The sequence below is a fragment of the Cetorhinus maximus genome, chromosome 17 (genome assembly GCF_964194155.1).
Source record: "Cetorhinus maximus chromosome 17, sCetMax3.hap1.1, whole genome shotgun sequence".
NCBI lineage: Eukaryota > Metazoa > Chordata > Chondrichthyes > Lamniformes > Cetorhinidae > Cetorhinus > Cetorhinus maximus.
The window spans coordinates 40,829,072-40,848,059 of record NC_135895.1 but is presented as its reverse complement, the minus strand read 5'-3'; the positions used below and the strand labels follow the sequence as shown (position 1 = coordinate 40,848,059).

Below are 18,988 nucleotides of genomic sequence, written 5' to 3'. Positions count from 1 at the left end.
GGACTTCTGAGGGGCAGAAGATGCTGGAGCCCGACAGCAACAGGATCCTGCAAGAACATCCTGGCATGCTGGGTGGATTCTCATGGAAGTTGGAAAGTCACCATTGATGCTCACAATGGGTGATGGTCAAGGGGGTGGGAGAGGAAGGCCTAGGATCTCCTAGGAGAGGAAGAGGTGTTGAGGAGGGGGGTGAGGTTGGGAGGGGGGAAGAACGTACAGGGGACGAGAGGGGTAACAGAGAGGAAGATGGCAATTAGGGTGATAGGCATAAGGGGTGGAAGCTGGGAGGGAGGCCAGGAGGAGGGGGAATACAGAGAGGGGAGGAGGTAAGGATGGAGGAAGGAGTCAGGAAGGGGTAAGGCTGGAGGAAGATGTGAGGATGGAGGAAAAAGCGGGGAGGGGTAGAAGAACTAAGGGAGCGGAAGAGGCTTGGATTGTGGGATGGGGGGGTGGGGGAGAGGGGGAAGGGGCTCCAGGTGAACAAGCAAGGGAGGGATCTGATGGGTCCATGACTGCATCCTGGGGAGTGAACAAGGTGGGCATGGTATGAGGGAATGCTGGTGGTGACCAAGGGCAGAATGAGGCAGTAGGCAGTAGTGGTAGATGGGACGGTAAAAGTGGTTGGTGGGGACTCGGAGGCAGATGACCCTGGGGGTGGGGAGGAAGAGGTCGGGGAGGTGAATATGGATAGGGGTGGGATTTTCGGGAAGGAAAGCAATATGCTCGTTCACCTGGACATCCCCGAAGGAAAAGGATTGTGGCTGGTAGGTCATGGAGGGAAGGTGGATCAACTGTGATGGAAAGGAAATGGGTGACTGGGGAAGGGAAAAGACTGGGGAGCTGACGAAAAAGTGAATCCAGACCATGCTATCCAAATCAAAAGTGAAAGGACAGTCGTGGTGGGCAAGCTCAGGTGTTGCGTGGGAGTGTGATCTTTGGTGGGCTGAGATGCAGGCCAGCTCAGATGGGCAACTGAATGCGAACCCCAGCAGGCAGCATTCAAAATGCTCAGGACATTGAGGTGAGTGTGATACGTGAAAGATCCGTGTGCGTGGGAGAGTGCTTGCACTTAGCTCCAAAAGGCCCTGCCACACACACACTTCTCCCTCCAGAATCATTATTTGGCCAGCTACTCCCTCTGTGGTGACAGAGGACGAGGTTGAGGGGCTCACAGGCAAAGAGGACTTGGAGGGAGAGGACAGCTTCTGACATTCCTGAGTGGATGACCCAGCTGCCGCTCCTCCTCCCTTTGGGTGCCTGGTGGCCCTGGCTTAACTCCTTGAGGAGAAGGAGTACCTGGAAGGATGTCATGGTGCCCCGTTTCCCCCTCGCGTTGCCACTGCAGAAATTCACCCATGGCTCCTGTGATGGCGTACAGGTCTGCACACATCTCAGCGTTCTGCTGGACCAGGGTTTCCATGGAGACTTTCATACATGCACCTGTGGACACCACTTCATTAGAGAGCAGGCGGACACACTTCTCCGACTCACGTGCCACTCTGTTGAGGGCTTTCAACAGCTCTGCGTGATGTTGCCACACCTCCTGACTCTCCAGGATGAGTTGGAAGGGAAAATCTAAAGGCTTGTCATTTAACTCTGACCTCACAGATGACTGATTCCCAGCAGTCCTCTGTGTGCCAGGGAGCTTGCCACAAACCTGTCTCCTGCTGCTGCGGACATTTGTCCATGCAGCGACCACCAGATTGTGAACTCGAGCCTGCTCTAGATCTAGGTTCAACCAAGGTGTGTGTCTCTGCAATGATGCAGGGTGTGAGTCGGCACTGTGAAGGGTCTTCCAGGCTACTTATTTCCAGCTCTTCAATGGAGGAGGTGCCCTCTTGGCTGAAGGTGAGGACGTGGATGGAGCTGAGGGAATGGCTGGCTGAGGATGTTAGCCGCTTTTCAGAGCTCCCTATGAACATAAGTAGAGATGAGTAGTGCATGGCAGCAGAGTCAAAAGCAGGAGAGAGAGCATTCACATTTGCATTGAGAGAGGCATCCTTACAAGGGGGTGTGTGTGTTAATGGTGTTGTCCCTTGAGGTGCGAGATGCCTGTGGATGTGTGATGGGTTTGAGAGTGTGAGTTGAGAGTAATGAGAAGAATGAAATACCTCAGCGGAATGGATGAGACCATTCATCCTGTAGAAGCACTGGGTGGCTGTTCTCTTTTGCAGGGCATTGGCGCTGGCCACTGCCTCCCAAGTTGGATTAGTGATGTGGCTGCCCTTCCTGTGGCCAGACCAGGGATAAAGGACATCGTGGCGAGCCTCCACTGCGTCCAAAAGGCTGCAGTCTTTTTGCCTTTCAGGACTATGTCTTCTTTGCAGCAGTCGTGGGCTAGAAGCACTGAAAGGTTCGCGCATGGCTGGATTTGAAATGTGGCGCCCGTGTGATGAAGCGGCGAGGTGGCATGACAGGCGAATGAGAGCCTGTCTACTGTGGAAACAGCGTGTTTCCCAGGAATGTATAATTAATGCGGCTGGTTTGGGAAGATACGGCCTGAAAAGGCACCATTGCGGCCAGCGGGTAAAACGTCATTTCACCCCCCTGCTACTGCACTTAGTGCAAATCTGGGATGATTCTGCCATTGGTCGAATGTTGCCTTGACAATGTTGCCGTGGCAGTCAATCTCACCTCCCCTCTTGACTTCAGCCCTTTTGTGTATGTTTGGACCAAGATTGTAATGAGGTCAGGAGCTGAGTGGCCCTGGCAAAACCCAAACTGAGCATCAGTGAGCAGCTTATTACTGAGACGCTTGATAGCACTTTCTTCGACAACTTCCTTCACTTTGCTGATGATCGACAGTAGGCTGTTGGGGAGATAATTGGCTAAGTTGGATTTGTCCTGTTTTTTGTGTATAGGGTATACCTGGGCAATTTTCCACATTGCCAGGTAGATGTCAGTATTGTAGCTGTACTGGAGCTGCTTGGCTAGGGTCGTGGCTAGCCGTGGAGTACAAGTCTTCAATACTATTGCCAGAATGTTATCAGGGCCCATAGCCTTTGCAATATCAATGTTTTGTCAACATAATCACGCTTGTTTAGGTTGACTACTCCGGTCTCTTTGTCAGGCTTGCAAATATGTATGCCTGGGTTGGCCCTGAGGCCTCACAAGGCCAACAGACATTCGCGCTGCATGTGAAAATCAGACAGGTCATTAGGTATGCCACAGTATGCTTGTGCTAGATCCGCTGGTGCACTTTCAAGGACTTGGGGCGCAGAGACCTGCTCTCTGCATACAAAAGGAATATGTTCAAGCCTTGTGTTTTTTTTTAATTATCTGGACGCATCAGAGCCTATTGTTCCCTATTGTTTTCTCCATGGCAATTCCTCAGCCAGTGTTGACTTGCCAACCAATCAGCACCCCTTTGTCCACTATTATAAACTGTTATGACTGTTTGAAATTTGGCACTCTTGTGTTCGTCCTGATGAGTGCAAAACAAAAAGCATTGGCAACAGATTTCTCTTTTCAGCAATATTCAAAATCTTTACATCTTATAACATGATCACTCTTATCCAAATGTTCACCCATAGACATTTGGTCCACCTCATTTCCCAGTGCCAGGTCCAGAAATGCCTCATTTCTAGTTGAGACGAGAACAGCACTACAGAATTTATCAAGGAAGTTCTCCTGAACACATTTCAGAAATTCCTCTCCCCATCTTCCCCTTGCTCTAATATTTTCCCAATCAACTAAAGTCCCCCAGCATCACCACTCTAGTTGTTGCACATCTTTGATTTCCCCTGCAGTTTTGCTCCTCTGCCTCTCATACTATTTGGAGGTCTATCGAATACCCCCAGTTGCATCATCATACCCTTTTTGAGTATTACTGAAAAAAAGACTTTTTTGTTGAAACTCTGCATCTTGCACTCATCAGGACAATTTGCAAAAAAGTACCAATGTCAGGGAAAACAGCGTATTTATAATGTATGAGAAGAAAGTACTGATTGGTTGGCAAGTGGACTCTGAAACCTTCCACAAAAAATGTATTTTTCAGAAATACTGAAGTTCTGTACTACCAAACGATTATTTGCATACATTTTTTGTTTCTGAACTGTAACCAAATGGATTCTGTCCTTGCCCCCTCAAGGACATCCCTCTTTCCAATGCTACAGCATCTATCCTAATCAGTACTGCCACCTCACGTCCCTTGGTCCCTTCTCTCTTTCTTACGAGTGCTTTGTCCTTGAATATTAAGCCATCAGATTTCACCATTTTTCAGTCACATTTCCATTATTGCTACTGCATCATGTCCCCACATGGCTAGTTGTGCTTAGCTCACCAACATTATTCACATATCTTTGCATTCCTCATAGTATTGCTGAAAGAAGAAACATGTCGAAGCTTTTCATCTTGCACTCATCAGGGCACTTTGCAAGAATACCAATGTCAGGGGAAAACAACAATTTATACTGTATGTGAAGAGAGTGTAACAGGCAAGGTACAGACTGTACCCCACCAGCCCATGCTTGCAAAACTCAAAACAAAGTGTCCAATATTAGATGTGTTTCTGCAATTGAACAACATTTGCTAAATAATCCTCTGTGTTAAGAATTACGCTGACAACCAATTTAAGGTTGTCATTCGGGCTCGCGGTGTGGCACATTTGCATGTACTGAAAGCTACATATATTAATACACAGGGCCCTGTTGTTTGCAGACAGAGAATATGTACACACATTGCGCCTGTTTCAGCTAAACAAAATAAATAACACCCATTCGCTGGCTCATTCCTCAGGGTAATGCCTTGACCAATCAGGGTCAAGCTGCCTGGTTTAAATTTCAAATGATGCTTGGCAGTTAACTGTCAGTCACCATCACTGGTGCATTCTCCATGGCAATGCCTCTACCAATCCGAATCCACTTGCCAACCAATCAGCACTCTTTACATACAGTATAAATTGTTGTTTTCCCCTTATATTGGTATTCTTGCAAAGTATCCTGATGAGTGCAAGATGAAAAGCTTCATGTTTCTTTTTTCAGTAATACTCAAGTTCTGTACTACCAAATAACTATTCCTTATGGTCCTCTATCCCTCTTATCCAATATGGAACCACTTCCTTTTCTAGTACTGTCCAACACTTTCACTTTATGACCGTGTTCCTCTTTTCTGTTTCTACGTGCTGGTGCCCATCCCCCTGCCAATTTAATTTAAACCCAAGAAAAACTTGTACTGTATTACTGTAGCACCTTTCACAAGCTCTGAATATTCCAAAGTGCTTTACAGCCAATTAGTACTTTGAAGTGCAGTCATTGTCGTAAGGTAGGAAACATGGGAGCCAATTTGCACACCGTAAACTCGTGTAAACAGCAATGTGATAATGACCAGATTAATCTGTTTTAGTGATGTTGACTGAGGAATAAATTGTTGGCCAGTACACTGGGGATAGCTCCCCTACTGTTTTTCAAAATAGTGCTATGAAATCTTTTAGATCCCGAGATGATAGACAGGGCTTCAGTTTAAATTTTCACCCAAAAGACAACAGTCCCTTGGTAATGTACTGGAGTGTTCGTATCGATTTTGTGCTCAAGTCTGTGGAGGGGGACTTGAACTCAAAACTTTGATTCCTACAAGTTATAGATCACTGTTAACTTTATTGCTCCAACACCTACATTATGCAACTTTCAACAATTAACTGTGCCTAGCACATTGGTATAGAAACCCAAGATTTATTAAAAAGTAATAAAACTATGTACTATGGAAGTTTTAGATCTAATTTTAGTCTTTTTGTTGTTTAACTCATGTTGGCTTCTACTCTGTTCTATCAACTCCCCGGCCATGAGTCCCCAACTGAGAGGAAAGGGTGGAGACTTGGTCCCAAACTTCTGCCAGTAGCAATCTATTGCCGGCTACGAGGAGGCACATACAAACAGCACTGGATAACTTGGACTTGTTCCTATATCCTCTGTCATTAGACAGAATTGAGAGCATAACTGGTTGCTATTTTGAGGCAATAAGTCAGTTGAGTTCTGGTAGTGATCAAGCTTTACTTCATTTGGGTTACTGCTTTACAATTCAATGCCAGCCAATCTATTCAACCAGGATTTTTCCTGAGACATTTAGTAGTTTTCTCTCTCCTACAGTATGCAACCCAAGACCAATGTAAGAACATAAAAAGATAGTTAAATACCTTTTTGAATAAGGATAAAACTTGGTGAAGAATAAATAGACACAGGTGTATGCCATAGACTGTTAGCTTTTGTGAAAAGCTTGATGTTACTGGGAATCAAACATTTACTGTCCATCATTTGTGTTTACCATAATGTGAGTCTTACTTTAGAACTGGACTTAATTGAGAATGGAGGAGCCTTGTCGTAAATTGCAGTTCAAAAGCACATCTCTTCTGTTAGGAAGGATTCAGAGTTCTATTTGCCCAATAAGTTGACAGTATGACCGAGTTCCCATTAAAAGTTTGTATTGAGTGAAATGCCATTTGGTATGCGTATGTATCAAGTTTAAAATGTTGTGCTGGAACCTGAGTTTGAATCCACTTCTGAATGATGGAATGAAAGCCATCTCTGACTCAATCCCAAGTGAACCCACTCATGAAGGCCCAAACTGGCATCGATTGATGATTTTACCTGGGAACAACATTATAGGAAATGAAAATGTTACATTGGTACAGGGGAGCTGACTGCATGATACTGGAATTCAAGGCACTTTGGGATGAAGTAGAGGCCACATCATCCTGCATTGGTTTACATTTATTTGACCTGGGCTGAAAAGTGAATTGCCATCAACGATTGCTTTGTATTTTCTACAGAGGCACTACAAGTGCTTTTCAGCAGTTATCATAATTTAAAAATAAAAAAAAGTTTGAAAATCAATACACTTCACTTTGCACCACAGTTCTTGTGACAAAGCTAATATTGCAAGTTGCTCCCTCTTCTCCACAATGGAGTATTCAGTTACTATAGGGTGCCTTCACTGAGGAATATGGTCTGTGATTGTGCAAACTGATCATTAAGTAGATTTGCACAAAAGGACTGCTATTAATAAAAGAGAGATTTGCATTTATATAGCACCTTTCACTGGAAGTCCCAATGTGCTTTCTAGCCAACGCGGTCATTTTGAAGTGTAGTCACTGTTGTAGGAAACATGGCAGCCAATTTGCACATTGCAAACTCCCACAAACAGCAATGGTCTGTTTTTGTGATGTTGATTGAGAGACGAATATTGACCAGGACACCAGGAAAAACTCCTTTTTTGTCTGATAAATAGTGCCATTGGATCTTTTATGCCCCTGATGGGGCCTTGGTTTAATGTCTTATTTCAAAGACAGCACCCCTGATGGTACAGCACTCCCTCAGTACTGCAGTGGAGTGTCAGCTTAGATTGTTACTTAAGATTTGGAGCGGGACTTGAACCTCCAACCTTCCAACTCCAAGGTAAGAGTGCTACTAAATGAGCCACAGCTGACATTCAAACCTTTGTCTCATTGTCCAGCTGAAGCTCAGTTTGTTGCTATTGTTTGCCTTGATGCAGCCCTCAAACGCCGAGCCACATTAGTACCTCCATTTGTAAGTGTAAATTTCATTCCTTTGACATATTCTTGAGTGTTAAGCTGCTCAACTGACCACTGCCTTTATATCTGTCCTTTTTGTAGGAAAGGAGGCAATAACAAGCTAATCAAAATATACCATCGAGATGGAAAGTATGGCTTCTCTGACCCACTCACTTTTAACTCAGTGGTGGAACTCATTAACCATTACAGGCATGAGTCCCTTGCCCAATACAACCCAAAACTGGATGTGAAATTAATGTATCCAGTCTCCAAGTTCCAGCAGGTAAATGAGCGTTTATTTCATGGATTTGGTAATTGAGCCTCTCTAATAATGTGGTTTTTGGGTGCCATATTAAAAAGGAATTCTAAATGAGGTGTGGTTACTGTAAGAGAACTGGCTACCCATTAAAAATACATGTGGTCAAAGAGTAATAAATGTGACAGATTAATCTGTCATACCAAACCCAAGTTTTTTTGGAAAATTTGTAATTAATTGTAAATGGGCCAGATGCCTCAGGTATTGGATGTGTTTTACCATGTTTTCAATGCAGGCATGAACTTGATTATTAGTTTGGTGCTGAAATCACTATGTAGATAGATTGTATTGTGTCTCATAAGCAGGGAAATCTCCACACCTTATATGAAGTATTAGATGCACTGGTTGCACAGTGTTTGCTTATTATAATTAGTTGCTAGGTGAAATAAAAATGATCTTTCGGAATAAAGAAGTGCTGATTCTTTTTCGTGGAAATTGTATCCAATTACTTCTAGTTGTACACCTAATTTTTAGAAGCATCTGTCTTCATGATAAAGCTAACCTTGATGAGAATATAGGTATTGTATGATGTGTTGCTTACTTTTTTAAACAGGATCAGGTGGTAAAAGAAGACAATATTGATGCTGTTGGCAAAAAACTGCAGGAATACCATAACCAATATCAGGATAAGAGTAAAGAATATGACCGGCTTTATGAAGAATATACACGGACTTCACAGGTAAGCCAAGTACAAGTCTGACAGAGTGATATGTACCCAGCAGTAATTGCAAAACAGCAATTTAATCCAATCAGTGGAACTCAAATGGTTTGTAACTGTGCTGCTGGAGTAAGAGAAGAAATTTGTTAAGCCAAGGGCTGGATAATTGAGATTTGATGATGAGAATAGGAGAGTTATTTTTTGAAGCTCTTTCCTTTTTAAGGCATGATGTGAAGTGCACGATGGGGTAAATTGCACACACACTGGTAGGAGTAAGGGTGTTGACTTAAATGGCCTTTTCGCATTCCATTCCTTTTTGATTTTGTTGCAACTTTGGAGATGGTTTCATTTAGCTTTGGGTCCTGCATTTTGGCATTGGCAATATTGACACTGATGCATGATGGTATTTACACTGAAAGCTATTGGTGAGGTTGCCACAATTTTCAATTATTTATTAGGACTGTACGATCTGTGCATCACCGCCTTTTTGTTCTTCAAAAACTGGGATGCTTCCTTTGGGGACTGTATTTCAAAGCATCACTACTTTTAATGTATTCATTGATGTGTTAGCAACGGTTTTGGTTATTTTTTAATAGATGTGAAGCTGGCACATCACCTTCAGGTGTTTTATGTTTTGTGGTTTGCTTTAACTGCTAAGGTCAAGTTCTCTCAAATTGCACACTTTGCAGAAATGTTGATGCCACAGTGCATTTTTTGAAATAGTTTTTTGAATACAGTTTCCCTAATCTTGCAATTCACATTTTAGCAAAAGTTGCTACCTGAGTCTTCAAAAGATTTGATTATATCATACTGATCCAGAAATCTCATTACTTTTTTAAGGAACATTGTAGCTCCTGTTATATTCTGTAGTTGTGCTGATGTCAGCAGTAGGCTTGGATAATAATTTTAGTGTCGTGTTCAAAGTGGTTTGTTAATTTCTGAATTAATGTCCAACATTGAGTATTAAGGTTGTCCTAAAACTATTGCACTACAGTACAGCTTTCTTTGCCAAGTAGTAGAATATGGATGGCTTTATATAAACCTAGAAATTAGGCTATTGCCATTTGCTTCTCTGCCTGTTATCTGAACCCACTGCACTATGGCCAAAGGTTTGCGTTACTGTGGAATCTGCACCTGGTTTGTACTGCAGGCTTGAATTTCACAGTACAAAAATTACCAAATAAATTCCCTTTCTCCTTGTTAATCGCAACATATTTTTAATGCCATAATGTGTAACTTTGCTTTCATTGACATTTGGAGAAGGTGCAGATCAATGACCGAACTTCACCACTAACTTGTACAGGTGGAATGAGCTGCTTGGTTCCAGTTCATGTTGACCTCCATCTCAACAGTATTGCTACTTACGTAATGGCCTGTGCAGAAGTGCTGACCAAAGCCATTGGTAGCAGTGATGTAATGGCCATTAGATTATCTAAATCACATTTTTAAAAATACAGTTTATTTTGAGAAAGGGTTGCAGAATTGAATTTTGCAATGTATTTGAGTCTACTGCAAGGCCACCATTGAGTACCAAATGACATTCATTAAAGAATATTGCAACCATTTCTGACATTTATTGATTCTAGACTGTAGTTTACAATAGAATACAGGGAATTTCCATGTCATATTACAGTAAAAAAAAATAGAATATTTATTGAATGTTTTTTGAAATATAACTTGTAAACCTGTCACTTAAAGGTAAAACCAATCTGTCTCCAACAGGAAATACAAATGAAGAGAACTGCAATTGAAGCCTTTAATGAAACGATAAAAATATTTGAAGAGCAGTGTCACACTCAAGAACGTTACAGCAAAGAATATATTGAGAGATTTCGCAGGGAAGGGAATGAGAAGGAAATTGAGCGGTACTATTGCTTTAAATGTTTTTCTCTCCTCAAATATTAGGTATATGGAGTTGTCTGATGAATAAAAGAAGCCCCGCCCCCCCCCCCCCCCCCCTCCACCTTACTTGAACGTAAAGCAGAATATTACACCTAATAAGGACCTTCATTTAAAGCTTACTACACCGAAATAAGCAACTTGGCCCAACTGGTCTGTGCTCTTCTTCTTGCCTTCTCTCGCCTTACTTCACCCTATCACTATATCCTTCTATTCCTCTCTCCCCTTCTATTCCTCGAGTTCCCCTTAAAATGCAGACATGTTATTCACGTCAACTACTTCCTGTGGTAGTGAGTTCACATTCTCATCACTCTGGATAGAATATGGATGTCTTATACAAACCTAGAAATTCTGCTGAATTCTTTATTGGATTTATTAGTAGCTATCTTATTTATGATTTAGGGCTTCCTCACAAATGGAAACATCATCACATAAACCTTATCAATCCCTTTCATAATCTTAAAAGACCTTTATCTAGCCACCCTTCAGTTTCTTTTCTCCAGAAAGGCCCCCAGCCTGTTCTGTCTTACATGATATTTGAACCCTCTCAATTCTGCTATCATCTTGGTAAATCTATTATGCATTTTCCTCAGTGCCTCTATATCCTTTTCGTAATATAGAGAAAACTGGTATAACCAATGTTCTATAAAAGTTTAATATAACTTTTTTTTAATTTTAATTCTCTTAATAGTTCCCCTGGAAATGAACTGCAGTGCTTTGTTTGCATTTTTTTATGATTTTATGAACCTTTCTTAATTTTATTAATTGTGACCCCAAATCCATTTTCTCTCCTTATACTTATGTTCCAAAGAGTAGTCAAACTTACTTTTTGGTAGAAGGAATTAAGATCACCTCACACTTGTATTGAAATTAATTTGCCATTTACACTCCCATTCTGCCAGTTTGTCGATGTCTTGAACTTTGTCGCAGTCTTCCTCAGTATTATCCTTGCTCCAAATTTAATGTCACCTGCAAATTTTGATATAAATGTCTATGGGTAAGAATGTGGTTATGGCTTGTTGATTTATAACAGGAATTTTCTCCATAATGTACTCAAATCAATATATTAATGGGTTTTGCTTCATTGAGTCAGTGGATAAATGGGGCGATTTTAATTTCCATAAAGTATATTTTTGTAAAGCAGCTAGCTGAACAGATTATTACTGGTATACAATGTCAGTTAGAAGGTAAATTAGAGATAAGCAACTATGAATATAGGAGGAAAAATAGAGAAAATAATGAACATGCATATTATGACTGAAAATGAGTAAGCGTAAACAGTTTGTGCCATCCACACAACATCCTGATATGCATTAGTTGCCAATAATTGAAAACTCTTTTGTGTGGTAGGATAATGATGAACTATGAAAAACTCAAGTCTCGTCTTGGGGAGATACATGACAGCAAGATGCGCCTGGAACAGGATCTGAAGAAGCAAGCGTCCGATAACCGGGAGATTGACAAGAAAATGAATAGCATCAAGCCTGACCTAATTCAACTGCGAAAGATCAGGGATCAGTACCTGGTGTAAGTAGAAACATATAAAATAAATGAGGAAATAAATGATGTTGGATTTACTTTTCTGAGGGGCAAAGTATAGTTAAATGTTGGCAATATAACAATTAAAAATTTATGGATTTCCCCCCTCTCCATCTTGCAGATGGCTCAATCACAAAGGAGTGCGTCAAAAGAGAATAAATGACTGGCTTGGAATCAAAAATGAAAATGCAGATGAGTAAGTATAGTTGTCCTTGTAAATCACATTGCTGAAAAATACTAGTTTTTTTTCCCTTTTACCTTAAGTTGAACTAGGAATACAGTTAGTATCATCCTTAAGATATTAGAAAAGGTTTTCCATGAAAACTTGCTGTATTTAGATTTGCTCACGTTCAAAAATGGCAGAGAATCTGTGTAGATAGATCACCCTTAGTGTAGCTTGGAAGGGCTTTGCCACAAAGACAATTTTTAATTTTGAGCTGGAAGAAGGAATTGCTCGTCAGCTGTATGGTGAATTTATTTTTGGATGTGTTACATAGGGCCAAGGTATAGCTTTATATAAACCCATCCTCATTGTTTGCATGCATCTTTGCCCTTCGTTAGTTACCAAAATTACCAGGATTGTGATGGTAATATACAGGAAAAGCAGTTCAGATTAGAATGAAATATTTTATCTGCAGCTAAAACAAGATTTACTTTCTTGAAAAGAAATTCTGCATTGTGATGAATTTAAGCTGAATCTAATAGGATCATTTTCAGTTCGTTCTTATATTTCGATCAGGCAAGCTTGTATGAATGTGATGGGGAGTGGAAGTTAGTGACAAATTTGGCTTGCCAGTATCTGGAGAAAGATTAATGGTTTATCAGAAGCATTTTGTCAGAACATAATTGCCTAATCTCTGGTTCTGGCACTTTTAATTTCAGGTTTACAGAATTCTCTGTTTTTATCTTAACATTCGTTTTTGGGAAGGATAGGGTTTTTTTAAAGTATCTTTTCCTGTAAGTAGCTAATAAATCTAGGAGCCTATATCCAGTTTTCAGGCGTCCAGAAATGGATTCAAAGAGTTGGTACAGTTTCTTCAGATCACATTTACAAAGCATAGTAAAGAACTTCTACTGAGTGTGCTAGTGATAACTAATGGCAGACCATCCAGTATGCACTTATTGATAGTGTCCAATTTTGACATATTGGGTCCCTTCCATTGTACTTAATGGGAATGTAAACTTATTGATTTGAATAGACAGGCTCATAGACAGATTCAGCACTGAGGGCAAGTAATCTGATGTCTTTTCAATTCTTCAGTTTGCCAGTGATGAACCAAATGTATGTCTCATAATCAGGGTCATCTTATTTACATGGGTTTTAACTCCATGTTGCAGGCAGCCAGGCTGAATTCTTATATGTGCGCTATTATATCAAGTTGATTGGTACTGCAAAAAAGAGGGGACATTTGCCACTACTTGTAATTGCCTTGCTTAAACTACTTTTATGAATTATAAAACAAAGTATGACACCAAGCCACATAAGGAGATATTAGGTCAGATGACTAAAAGCTTGGTCAAAGAAATGGGTTTTAAGGAGCGTCTTAAAGGAGGAAATTGAGGTAGAGAGGTATAGGGAGGAAATTCCAGAGCTTGGAGCCTGGGCAATTGAAGACACGGCCACCACTGGTGGAGCAATTAAAATTGGGGATGCTCAAGAGGCCAGAATTTGAGGAGCAAAGATATCCCAGAGGGTTGTGAGGCTGGAGGAGATTGCAGAGGTAGGGAGGGGTGAGACCATAGAGGGGTTTGGAAACGAGGATGAGAATTTTACGGCCAAGATGTTGCTTGGCCAAGAGCCGATGTAGGTCAGCAAGCACAGGGGTGATAGAGAAATGGGACTTGCTGCAAGTACAAAAGGGCAGCGGAGCTTTGGATGATTTCTAGTTTAAGGAGGGTAGAATGTGGGAGACCCACCAGGAGTTCATTGGAATAGCTGAATCCTAGGGGTAATGAAAGTATAAGTGAGAGTTTCAGCAGCAGATAAGCTGAGATGGAGTGAAGTCAGGCAATGTTTTGCAGGTGAAAATAGGCAGCCTTAATGGTGCCAGGAATATGAGGTTAGAACTCACCTTAGGATCAAATATGACATCAAAGTTGCAAACAGACTGCCTTAATCTCAAACTGTTGCCAGGAAGAGGAGGTGGAGTCAGTAGCTAGGTAATGGAATCTGCTGCGGGAACCGAAAGCAATGGCTTCAGTCTTCCCAATATGCAATTGGAAGAAATTCCTATTCTTAGTACTGGACATCAGTTAAACAGTCTGATAATTTAGTGGCAGTGGAGGAGTTGAGAGAGGTGGTGGTGAGATAGAGCTGGGTGTTGTCAGAATACATATGAAAATGAACACTGCATTTGGATGATGTTGCTGAGAAGGTTTAGTTTCTAGACGCTTTGTAAATATTAAACTAATGTAGTGGTATAAACATTAGAGCTTTAACATTGCTATCTCAGTTTAGCATAAATAACCAGTTAATCGTAGAGTTGGAATTTTGGAGCAAGATAGCAAATATTCTTCACATCACTCTTTGTGAGAGCACTGTACAAAGCTCAATAGCGTAACATGTTATAAACAATTTCATCTCAGCACATATTTCATTACTGAAGAAGATGAAAACCTTCCTCACTATGATGAGAAGACCTGGTTTGTAGGAGCTATTAATCGAATACAAGCTGAAGATTTGCTTCGAGGAAAATCAGATGGTGCCTTCCTAATCAGGGAAAGCAGTAAAAAAGGCTGCTATGCCTGTTCTGTGGTGTAAGTATCGTGTTTTTGTTTTAAAGGAAGCATGTTTGTCACTCAGGAAAATCCCATGTTGATGCCATGTTGAGTCAATTTTTTCCATCATTAGTCTTCATTACCATGTATACAGGTTGTAATTCTGTTTGAAGGAAGTCTTATGTAGGAATTTATCAGGAACTTATGCCATTGGTTATTTAAAAATGTAAATTTTAGAAATTATTGCATATTTCACATTACAGCAGGTGCAGTGTGGTCAGCCTTATTGAAGCACTTATTATGCTACCTCACCCTTTTGATTCCCCTTTCCTCTCAATTCCCTTTACATTACACAAGACTTACTACCCATCTCAGTTGGCTAATGTGGGAATAAAACAAGGCAACCCAATGCGGGTTTAGGTATAAGCTGTCGGATGAGGGGAGGGAGCAGAGTTCTCATTGAAAACAGGATTGGTTGGTCAGTGAATAGAATGCAGAATGAGATCTGATTGAGCTATCCAGTTTGGCAGGAGATACCACAAAACAAGGTATGAGCTGTTGGTTGAGGCAACAAGTGATGCGAGCATTAATCGAAGAACGTGAGGGAATAGACGAGTCAGATCCTAACATTAGCATTTTTCTTTCCTAGGTGAGATAAATACAAAGCTTGTGCAAGACAGGTGTCTTAAAAATGTTTTCAATATATTAATGTGATTTCTCATTTCCTGTTCCTGGAAGTCCCTTATCCCTTAGCCAGCCATTTTTCTAATTTTATTTTCAAGCATCCAATTTCCACAGCTTGGGGCCAGACCAAGGGCAGAGCTCATCCTATGGGAAGCTAGCACTTCAGAACTGGTACCAAAGGGATACATTGAAGGCTCTTTGTCTACAAGGCCTGGCACATGACCAGTACTCTGTGGGACAGAATGAACAGTTTGATATGCTTCAGAAGGGATGATTGTGTTGAAAAAGAATGCCTTTCTGCTGCATTCACAATAAACTACAGTAAAAATCCAAATTCTCACCGCCTCAAAGAATTAAAGCAGTCTTTCTTCTGGGAGGAGAGACCTTGGTGGCACTTTGACCAGCTGCATGGATAAACTTCTATTTATAGTTGCCAACACACCAAATGGGCATAAGCTTATGGGAGACTTTTTTCTTAATTCAGAGGCAGTCCAAAATAAGCCACCGCATGAAGGAGTCATAGTGGAAAACAGCTGGATTTAAATGGTATCTAGATCCTTTTAATAATTGAAATCAGCTTTGCTAAATATTCAAAGTACAGACAAATCATGATGAAAGCATTAGTTTCCTAAGAAATAGTAAATTTTGATTCGGATCTCTATAAACTTTTAAAAGCCCATTTTTCTAAACAGTTTAGGTGCAGGGAAACCTTTTGGTGTAAAAAAAAATCAAATACTTAAGTATCAGTGTTTGGAAGTTGCCAGGGAATCAAGACTAAATACTTCATGGGAAGTGAAAGTGAAGTTTTAAAATATAAGTGAGATGACTCTTGCTTTTTTTGTGCAGTATTAGTCGCTGTGCTTCTGGTACAGAATCAGACAACAAAAATGGTTCCAAGTGATCAAGCACTTGATCTATAAACCCATGCTAAAGAAGTAAAATCTGGTCTTATTAAAAGCAAGAAAATAGTATTATCTAAGTTTTTAAGGACTAGGAAGGGAATCTGAAAGTGACTTTGTCCTGGTTCACAAGTTCTATACAAAATTAGAGAATATTTGTGCAAACTGAAGTGACCACATTTTTAACTTCATATTTCCAGGTAAGTGGTTCTCTGCATCATGTTGCTAGTGATGTCTGTCTAATCTTGGCTGCATACTAGGTGGGGAAGGAATTAGAAAGGAGTAGTTAGGTGAGCAAGAGAGAAAGTCAGAGTGTAAATTGTCTTCTGTCTACACTGGGCATCTTTTTATGGAACAGGAGTGGCCCCCTGAAAGTTGGGGGGCAGTGACACATGGAGAAGAATAAACATAGATTTCTGTACCATGGAGTTCCCTTAGCTGCGATTACATGAAATGTTTCCCTAAGTGCAACATTTCAGATATCCAGTTACTAAATTTACTTATATATACTGTTACATATTTTTTAAAAGCCTGAAATGTTGCATTTCAACTGTTGTGTTAACTGGCTTGTAGTCAGCTTGGTGGCCTTGAGTTAATGGAACAAGCTGCTTGCCTAACATGTGCTGTCATAGGATTTTTTCCCTTGCTAACAATTGCTTGCCTTTCCTTGCAGCGCTGACGGAGAAGTGAAGCACTGCATGATTTACAGCACGCCAAGGGGTTATGGATTTGCCGAACCTTACAACTTGTACAGCACTCTTAAAGACCTGGTGCTGCATTACCAACAAACTTCACTGGTCCAGCACAATGACTCTCTGAATGTGAGACTGGCCTACCCTGTCTACAGCCAGATGCCCTCTCTGCGCAGATGAATGTTTGAGTCGGCAGTGACAGATTACAGAACACTGAGGGCATTGTACTTGGCTGCTTTTGCACAGTGAGTACAGAATATGAACAGGACAGTGGCGTACTCAAGAGTTCAGGTGACCTGGTGCTACCTAAACTCCAACTGTGACTTTCTGTTTTTTTGCTTTTATTTCAGTCACAGAGAAACACAAAAAAAAACTGGAAATGTATCTTTTTTTTTTGGTTTTTGTTTTGGTGTCATTCGTGTGGAGCTGAAACTTAAGTCCAAACAGTCTGGTGCTGATGGCTCTAGGCTATTCATCGTGAGAGTTTAAAAATCTCCAACTTTCAGATGTTCTTTTTCATGGAACAGCCAGTGAGAACTCTGTTAGTCTTAACTTCAGATCTCTACAATATCTAGCGCAACTCTGACAAGAGCACCCAATGTACGAAGAAGACCTCTTTGCATTTTTAGTTTAGTCGACGTATTCTTCTTGAACTAGACTTGACCAGATTATCTGATTTCTTTCACTTGTTGGAGGACACTGAACTCTGTGTGAAAGAAGACCAAAGGCATTCAGGAGAGCTTCTGACAAAAAAAAAGTTTAAAACTGGCAAAATTTGAAAAAAAAAGTTGCACAAAGGGTCATTTTCAATGTACTGGAGTACAAATTTAAAAAAAGAAATACAAATAAAGAACATTTTATGGCTTCTGTGACTCTAGAGCTCTTCACAAAAAAATAACCAAAATGAAAAGACCAGGGCATCTTTTGATGATGGTTTTAGCACTTAATGTTCAGTCAGATGTCTGCAGCCGCACATATTTACACCAAAATATTAGTGTTAAAAAAAAATGCATAATGTTATTAACATAAACCTAAAGTTTTGTCATTTTATTTTTAGTCATATTTAACCCAAAACGTGAACATCAAAACATAGTTGTAAGGAGGCAAGTACTTTAAAGCAGCTTGGAATTAAACTATGGGGGCGAAGAAACAAAATAATCTTGTTTCATTGTTTGTTGAAAGGAGAATGCAATTTGTAATTCTTCTGGATGGCCAAGAAAGATCCTATCACTTAAAGGAGGCATGGGAAATTGGGGTGAATTGTTGGCTGATACCTATTCCTATTTCTATGGAAAACAAAAAACTCAGTTAATCTTTCATATTTTTAGAATTCAATTTATTCAATATGGCTTTTACTATATTCCACTTTCTTTTTGAGAGGTGGGGAGAGGTATTTGGAGGTGCTGTGAACAGCTTAATTTTAAATGGTGTGAGAGACTAATTTCTAAATCCACTGAGCATGCTTCTAGGTATGTCCTGGTTTGAGAATATGGTTTGTCCAAGAAATGAGGGCCCAATATTGCACTGGGCCTTTTTGTGCAATTGGAAAAAAAGTCAAATTTTTTTTTAAATAATAAGATAGCAGTTAGTTTTTACAGCACTGGTCTCACTTTCTTGAATCTGATTTTGTTTCAAGTACCTTTTTCAGATCTGGAATGTTAACAGGTTATCCATAATATTTTCACAAATATATGAAGTGATTGAATTTTTCCCTCTGCCAGAAGTCTACAAGGCCTAGCACCAGTTACTTCTGTTTTCCACAGTAGAGCAGAGCATGCTCCACTCCATGCCTCTCCCTTTTCCCCCGAACCATTGTTCTATTTATGCACCAATGCAACTGTTGAAATTTTCATGCCCTTTTTTTGTTCTATAGATGTTAAAAAGTACTGACCTCTGTGAAAAATGTAATTCATGTGAAAATTAGGCCTCGCATTTTGAGAGGGCCAGGGTATGTTCTGTGCGCTTCTAATTCTGTTTCCAGGCAATTAGGAACTTACAGAACATGATAAGTAGTTAGGATTTTTTGCGCCATCCAGATGCGATTGATTTTTTAAAGTATGTAGCGGCTTTAATATCGCA

At 40.5% G+C, this 18,988-nt stretch overlaps 1 protein-coding gene across 5 annotated transcripts in view; it reads left to right on the top strand.

Annotated features, from left to right (window-relative positions):
- Positions 1-17,776, top strand: part of pik3r3b (phosphoinositide-3-kinase, regulatory subunit 3b (gamma)) — a 614,009-nt gene extending 596,233 nt beyond the window's left edge. For all 5 annotated transcript variants that reach the window (XM_078561061.1, XM_078561062.1, XM_078561063.1 and 2 more), the window contains 7 exons: positions 7,607-7,787; positions 8,374-8,499; positions 10,201-10,343; positions 11,728-11,904; positions 12,038-12,112; positions 14,503-14,673; positions 16,891-17,776. In XM_078561061.1, coding sequence (XP_078417187.1) covers positions 7,607-7,787; positions 8,374-8,499; positions 10,201-10,343; positions 11,728-11,904; positions 12,038-12,112; positions 14,503-14,673; positions 16,891-17,089 — 1,072 coding nt within the window. In that variant the 3' untranslated portion in view covers positions 17,090-17,776. The remainder of the gene's footprint in view (positions 1-7,606; positions 7,788-8,373; positions 8,500-10,200; positions 10,344-11,727; positions 11,905-12,037; positions 12,113-14,502; positions 14,674-16,890) is intronic.
- Positions 17,777-18,988: the final 1,212 nt, after the last annotated feature.